The sequence below is a fragment of the Anomalospiza imberbis genome, chromosome Z, assembly GCF_031753505.1.
Source record: "Anomalospiza imberbis isolate Cuckoo-Finch-1a 21T00152 chromosome Z, ASM3175350v1, whole genome shotgun sequence".
NCBI lineage: Eukaryota > Metazoa > Chordata > Aves > Passeriformes > Viduidae > Anomalospiza > Anomalospiza imberbis.
Window position 1 is genome coordinate 12,127,921 of NC_089721.1, and position 7,840 is coordinate 12,135,760.

At 36.6% G+C, this 7,840-nt stretch overlaps 1 protein-coding gene across 1 annotated transcript in view; it reads right to left on the reverse strand.

Moving 5' to 3' along the window:
- Nucleotides 1–7,383, reverse strand: part of FYB1 (FYN binding protein 1) — a 44,631-nt gene extending 37,248 nt beyond the window's left edge. The window contains exons 1-2 of the mRNA XM_068177047.1: nt 7,013–7,383; nt 242–1,370 (exon numbers count right to left, since the gene is read on the reverse strand). Coding sequence (XP_068033148.1) covers nt 242–1,343 — 1,102 coding nt within the window. The 5' untranslated portion in view covers nt 1,344–1,370; nt 7,013–7,383. The remainder of the gene's footprint in view (nt 1–241; nt 1,371–7,012) is intronic.
- Between the last annotated feature and the right edge of the window lie 457 nt (nt 7,384–7,840).

Here is a 7,840-nt window from a genome sequence, read left to right on the forward strand (position 1 = left end):
AGGTGAACCCAACAGAGTAAACATTCTCCCTGAACTTTATCGCTGAAGGATATAGAGCGATAGGATCATTTTAATTCCTGTATGGAAGAGACAGAAGCCCAAGTTACAGCTTTAAGGGCTTTTCTGATGCACAAGTGTCATGTTATTTCTGAATAGAAGAGGAGATCCCATCTGAAATTAACCTCGTTCTAAATGCATCAAAAAGCTAATACCCAAGGAAGCAAGAACAGAGTGGACTTACTGCATTCTTTGCGTCTCTTCATGAAATTTCCCAGCTGTACAGTGGGGGGTCTGCTGGGCTTTTGTGGGGGCGGGCCCAGCTTGAACACTGGGGGCAAGATTTTCCGCTTGGGCATTTCAGAACTCTTGTCCTCTTTCTCTTGTGATTCACCTGATGGTCTTCCTGTAGCAAGCGCCACATTCATCTTATGGAATTTACGAGAAAAACCTGGTTCTTCCTGGGTGATTTTTTTGAGCAAGATATTCTTGGCAGCACTTATTCCCTTTTCTTCAGTGTTTTCTGCCACAGTTTTGGGGTTTCCTTTTGATAATGTGGACCTGTGGTCAGTAGGCTTCAGAGTTATTTTAGGAAAATTACTGCCTGGAATTTCTGCAGCAGATTTACTATTTTCACCCATTTCCATTGCTTCTTGCTGTTCATGTATATTTGTTCTAGGTCTGGATCGTCTTTGCCAAAAACCACTTTTATTAGAAGTGTCTTCATTTTGAGATACCTCATCGTTTAGAGAAGGTTTCTGTGCTAGAGGTGGTTTAGAAACAGGAGGCTTGGGCTCATTTCCTTGTGTTGCAGACCTTATTTTTTCCTTAACTGCAGCTACTTTTGAAAATTCCGGTTTTGCCTTATTCTCCTGTGATGCAAAACTTAAATTAGGTTTTGGTCCCACAGGATTTTTTTCTTTATTGGGAAGGGTAAGGAACTTGTTCCGTGTAGGTTTCGGGTTCAAAGGCTTTGGGTCCTCTTTTGCTGGGTCACTGGTTTTGACAGAGAATTTAGAGCATCCATCTTTTTCATCATTTCCTCTCTTAATGGGCTGAAGCTGAACACCAAACCTTTGTGCCACTGGGTTCAAATGTGATGAGTTTGGATCTTTCTCTGTTTTATCATCACTTGAAAGCTTGGCTGCCAGAGAAGACTTAGGCTGAACAGGCTTGTTAATGGTACTGGGTCCTTGACAAAATGCAGTATATCCTTTATTTGTAAGTTTCTCAAGTGTTGTTTTCCCTGTCTGTAATCCTTTGGGGATATCTTGTCTTGGGATTTTGGTGGGTAGGCTGTTTGAAGGATCCTCTCTGTCTCTGTTATATTTTTCAAATTTCTCCATGAGTAACTTCACACGTGGCTTCTGATTCTACAAACATAAAGAAGAGAAAAACAAAGGGCAGCAATGGGAAAGTACTGTTGCAATGTTCACAAATACCGTGCTTTAAAGAGTTTCCTGGTCTGAGGCTTTACTACTGCTGATTGGCTGAGGAGGTGCTATAGCTCATCTTCCTGTAAAGAGAAGCTGAGAATTTTGTTGTATCCTTGCAGCGTTTATACAATATTTTAAACTTTTCATTCAGGTATTGCCTTTCAGGTACTGCAGGTCCTTTTGGGCATATTATAATTTCTGCTTACTTCTGGAATTGTGAACTGAACACATAATGTAAGAAATTACATAGGACTTTAAAAGCTACCTACCTAAAAATTTTGTTTTCCTGTGATAAGAAGTTCCTGTACTGAAACCTGGGGGAATCTACCAAATTCATGTTATTCCTGCTAACTCTTTGGAGAACTGCAAGTTCCTTTGTGAAAACAAATTCTTCTGGTTGATGTATGTGTGTGCCAATTTTACTTTCCTTTCTCAGCAATTTTTTTACTTACTTTCTGCTCCCCACACTCTCACTTTGTCCTTGTTTCTCTTCTCCATTTTGTATCTGAATAAAACTGTGCATGTGTGGGTAGCAAATGACAATATGTGAAGTAAAATTAAAAGAAATTACAATCAATACACCCAGATATTGTCAAAGTTACTAAATATCTTAAAAAGAAAGGAAGTTAAGTAATTCCAAGAGAATAAAATCCAGCTTCATTCAAAAATAGATGCTTTAATTAGTCACCCCAATTCAATAAGTTTCAGGACCAGTCTTAATTATGAACTGAACCCAAGAGTTCAATACATTTGAATTCAGGAAAAATAAAACACATCACAGTGTAGGATGGGAGCAAAAGGCAGTGAGCTGGTCCCACTGCACTGGGCAGGGCCACCCTTGGGTTTCAGGAGCCCTCTAGAGCAAGAAGTCCTCTTCCCAATTTACAGTGGCAGCTGGGGTGCAGCAATGGCAGATACATTGATACATACAATTCACAAGTAGGAACTGGATTTCCTGAATGAGTAAAAATGTAAAGCTTATGGTACAAACTAGGTAGGGCTCTGAATCATCTGCCTGTAAACAAAAGAGTATTGCTACAAAACATAATGAATAGGTGTTAGAAAAATAACATTAGATCTTTACGAATTAACTGTCTTAAATTACTATGGTTCAGCATGTGCTCAGTGTTTGGGTTTTTTTTTTTTTTTTGGTTTTTTTTTTTTTTTTTACTTCAATAACAAAAACTTCTCAATTGGGCTTTTTCTCCTTTTGCCTTCTGTTTGATTGTATCTCATTACATAAATAGCCTGTTAAGTTGGAGTAATTATATATACATAGAGAGAGAGAGAGAGATGTCTGCAATTTAAAGGTAACTATCCCAGTCTTTCGGCAATTCAATCTTTCCAAACTGATTGTGTTGAGCTACAAATTACTTACATTAAATGCAGCCAAAACAAAACAGACATAATGAAACTTATACCCAGTGACCACATTGCTGGGTATTTTTGTGCATATAAAGAAGGGAGGAAGTACATATTTACTAAGGAGATTATCAGGGTTAAGCCATATACTTCTGTTTGATGCATACACACTCATACACACACACAATTACATTGCAGAGGTATGTATATGTATCACTGATCATTCAAGATTTGTCCTCACAAGGCCCTGATTTTACCCAGTTTAGACAATTCAGTGCCAGAGAGAATAAAAATGCTTTTTGTCTTTGATCTCTTTTGACTTTGTACAAATTAATAATTTTTTCCTAAGGTCTGTAACAAAATCTAGACCACCAGAGATACTGTAATTACAGCTTATGTCTGAAGTCTTCAGGCCTTCTAAGTTAGGATTTGATCAGCTGCTTGGCCAGCTCAGCTATTCATTTCCTTTGAAAGTCATAGCAATAAATTGATTTCTTTGCTACTTCTTCTATTTGAAATATAAGAAAATGTACTATGCAAATGACAATACTTTTTACAAGCAAGAGCCATTCAGCATGCAGACCTTTAGGAAGCTGGGAATGTGAATTTGAAGAAAATTTTATTATTATGATATATGTTTTCTGAGAAGTTTTCTACACTTGGAATTGCAGGATTACATTAATTACATTCATACATGCTTTCAATTGCACTGAATCATTCATTACTGCCATGTTAGGAGTGTCAGTGAATTTTTTTAAATATATTTCTTCTCAACACTGTGAACAAACCTTGCCCTAGTCATGCATATTTACAAGCCCAGCAAGAGGGAAAGGTTCCTGCACATGTGGAAGAGTTTACAATTAACAATAAAGCCTCTTTCATTTACCTGGTGAAGGTAATAGTAAGAATCAAAACAGAGTAAGAAACTCAGTGAAATCTTTCTGCTTCTCTTTAATGTACATCACCAGCTTCTGCCTTCATAAGCTATGTTACATTAGAAGCCATGTAGATTTTAATGCAGAGCCTGACTGATCAGGTAGACAGAGGGGAACTGGGGAAAAAATATTTTTTTTTGTTTGTGGCCCTGATCATAAAGTAGTCTCCACAGTTTCTGTGCTTCCCTTCCCAGAAGTGACAGCAGTTACCTACATCATTAACACATAAAGTAGGTTGTAAATTATGAAATGGGAACTTGAAAAGATGCTGAAGAGAGATTAAGTTCCCCCTACCCTTCCCCTCTAAAGTGCAAAGTGTCTGTGCAAGAGAGGAGGCTCATGCAAAAGCTATTTGGGTTATTTTCTGAACTTTGATCTCTGTTGCAAACTCTGTGGAAAATATTTTGGCTTTTCAACTTTTGATCTGAACTGCAAGGAACACATAGGGAGCACAGTAAGATTTCTTTTAATACAAGATGGTTGCACTATTCAGAAGTGTTTGCTCAAATCTGGATCAATACCTACATGTTAGCTCTCATGCCATAGATACATTTTTATACACAGAGCTTTCAGAGCCTCCCACTGCCTTCAGCAGACTCACAGAAGTACCAAGTTAAACATGTACAGAATTGTTTCACTACACCTTAGTTACACTTCAGTGTTAATGAACGTAATTCTCCATAATTTACAATATGGCTGCACATTTCTGTACAGAAGTACACTGTAAAGAGAACACAAAAGTACATTAAAAATTCAGCTGTATTCTTCCTGAGTTTAGTATAGATATTTGAGTTGCAACTGGCAGTCTGAACAAAAAAAGTTTTTTGCTTTTTTCTGCCTTGGAATAAATATAACTTTATTATTTACTTTCCTGTCTTGGCGAAGCCAAAAGATTATTTCAGTTCAACTTCCCCTTGAGGCCAAGCTTTCTTTAAACAGCAACACTGGATCAGTGAACAGAATAGCAGATGTGTGTACATACAATCATTAATTAAGCAAATGAAAAATATGTAACTTTTGACTGTACAAAGAATTCATTAAAAATACATGCAGATCTGATTTATAAATTATAAAACCCCCATCTTTTCTCAACTGTAATTTTTACATTTCTATTACCAAGTGATGGGGTCTAAATATACCCTTTAAAACTCATGATCTTGATGAGTTTGTTGGAGAATAATAAAATAAAGATTAGAAAACTATCCCTTTAAGAAGAAAACTATGCTTATTATGAATTATTTGATAGTGAAATAATCACAGAAGTTGATAACCACTAAGGGAATTGAGCTCTAACCTATGTGTAGGATATAAGGAATAAGAAAATGGACAAAAATGGCAAGGAAAATTACACAGAGAACTGTAGAAAAATACAGATCTGAAAATAATTTTGCAATTTTATATGTCTGATATAACTACTACTGAAGTTAGTAGATTTGAGGCAGTCTAGCTTTTTGTTTATGTGGCAGTACTATTGTGAATTTGTGATAAATTATTGCTTGACTATTTTCTTTTCCAGACACCCTCAGAATTATCATTATACAAATATGTTGTTTCCAGAAGAGATTTCCAAACTGGTTTTCTTCCCCTTGAGTCTAGCTGTAATTACTAGTTCAAGAGTCCCTCTAAGAGTAAGTGCAGCATTTGGAAAGTAAAGTTGAGAAGTTTCAATGCTCTGCATCTACAAATGTGTGTAGCAGAAGCATGAAAATAAGACAAAGAGACACAATTTGCCCATAGACTCAAAAGACTTGCTAATACAGTGATTAGTATGAAAGAGAAATGAGTCCTCATCAGATAATACTTAAGGATGAGGAGACAGGCTATACTTCTGTCTGGGGTTTTTATAAAAGGAAGACCTCTAGGATGGAGAGGATAGAGAGAAATCTAAGGGATTTCCCAGTGAGAAGCTGACAGCCTCTGAGTTACCCTAAGAGCATCATTTCAAACATCCCTCTAACATCAGCAAGAAAAAAACAGCACACACTTGAGGACAATATGGTTGTCAAAATTAGACAAGGCAATATTCCAGCCTGGTCACACTTTATCTTTTCAATTGTGCATTCCTCTACACCTTTCTTGTCTCTCTTTTGCCACTTTTTCTCTCCTTCTATCTAATCATAAGACCAGCTATTCATACTGCAGAAAAATAAAAGGCCAGTTCCAGATGAGTTTGAGACCAGGACGAGTGAGGGCATAGGACTTGATCGGAACAGCCAAATTACATCCCCTCTTGTTCCGAAATTGCTTCTGTCAAAGACTATGCATGAAGTCAAAGTATTGACAGAGTCATGATCATCTCTTCATTCTATGTCCTAATAGGCTCATGACAAAGTTTCTCTCTACATGGATTTTTTTTGGTACCTGTTTAAGTGAAAATAAGATCTATCAACCACTGGCAACTTGGTCTTTAACAACAGAAGCCTGGTGGCTTCAATTTTTCCATCAAGGATTTGTATCTTATATAAAAAGACTACTTCATATCCATTTCTCTAAAATAATTTCATTTTTGCAACATGGTTTTATATAAACACAAAATTTCATGATACTTAATAATTTTCTTTTAAACTTTTTCTCTTGTGCCTTCTAATACCCTTTATAAATTATTTATTTCAGATGAATGTAAATTTTCTCATGATCTGCCCAGAAATGAAACAGACTTCACTCAGAACCCTATATATATGTGTATATATAGTATATACAGTGACTGTCTTATGAATATCTTACTTGTCTGGTTATCCCACTAAAGTGAATGCTCCAAATCTCAAGGAAGAAAAATTTGAATTCCTGTTACTGTGAAGTTCCTACAATTATTTTGAGAATTTCAGGATCCCATAATGATTTTAAAGGAATTTTTTTGCAATTTTAAGACATTGAATAGAATTTTGACTCATACCTGGAAAGGAAAATACCTTCCATAATGAACTACTATCAAAACACATAAACTGACATCTCAACCCAGACTATAGTCTATTAATTTATACCCTACCCATAATTTAACAAACAACAAATAATGCAAAGGGGATAACAAAAAATAATGGCCTTTGAGTGATACCATTTCTGCTATTATTTAAAATGCAAAGGCCACTTAAATTAGGACCACTTCTAGTAAAATTTCAGAGAACTAACGACAAAACTCTGAGAGAGAAAAGTCCATTTTGTCAGCTCCTAAACTAAGTAAAATCTACAACTAGTTAATTAAGCTATATTCAATACTTGTACTGATTCTATTTCTTCTGGAACTTTCCATGCTTATTTTTAAGATGAACACATACAACAGTTTACCTGAATATCCCAAAGCTCTCCAGTATTTTGAAACAAGCAGTAAAACTGGCTCCCTCAATCCACGGGTGTATCAACTTAACGGCCTGGTCTATTTGCTAAAGAGGAGTTCTGCTTCTCACAGAGGAGTTCTTGCTTCTCATAAGATACACTTGTGGGTTTCATTATCATGAACAGTAACTGCTCTCCACAGGATATTAGGCAAGAAGTGCTGGAGGAAAAGGGAACTAAAGTGTGTTCAGACTGGTTGGCTGCTTCCATCAGCAGTAAGTACCATGTGATATCCAGAACTATTGCATTTACCCCATATTGCGTAGCCCTCTGAGGCTTCCTTGGTGCACACAAGCCTGAACCTTTACAGAATAGCTGCTAAACAAATGTGTGAGGCAATTACAGCATAAAGGGTGGACTGGCCCCAGGTCCAGTGCCCTGCTACCACTGAGAACCCTGCATACATGACCCACTCTCAGGCATCAGCTAACATGTTCCTTTGCTGCCTCACATTCACCAGTGGGATCTTGACATTCTGCTGGCCAGTTTTTTAAAACTTCTGTTATGTAAAGATATTTTTAAAAAAACCCAAAACTATGATCATACATTTCTTCTATCCTTCCTCCTGTGTGTTCGAGTTCGAAAGATGATATAGGATAGAAAAGCCAATACTGAGTAAATAAACTTCACAAAAATTTCTAAACATGTGTTTGTGCTGAAAGTAAATGAAAACCACAAAGGTGGAACACCCTACAAAATACAGCTCAGTGAATTTGCTGGAGCAGTGCATGGGGAAGAGATTGCAGTAGAAAAGCTGTGTGTCTTTGAGTTTAATTAGAA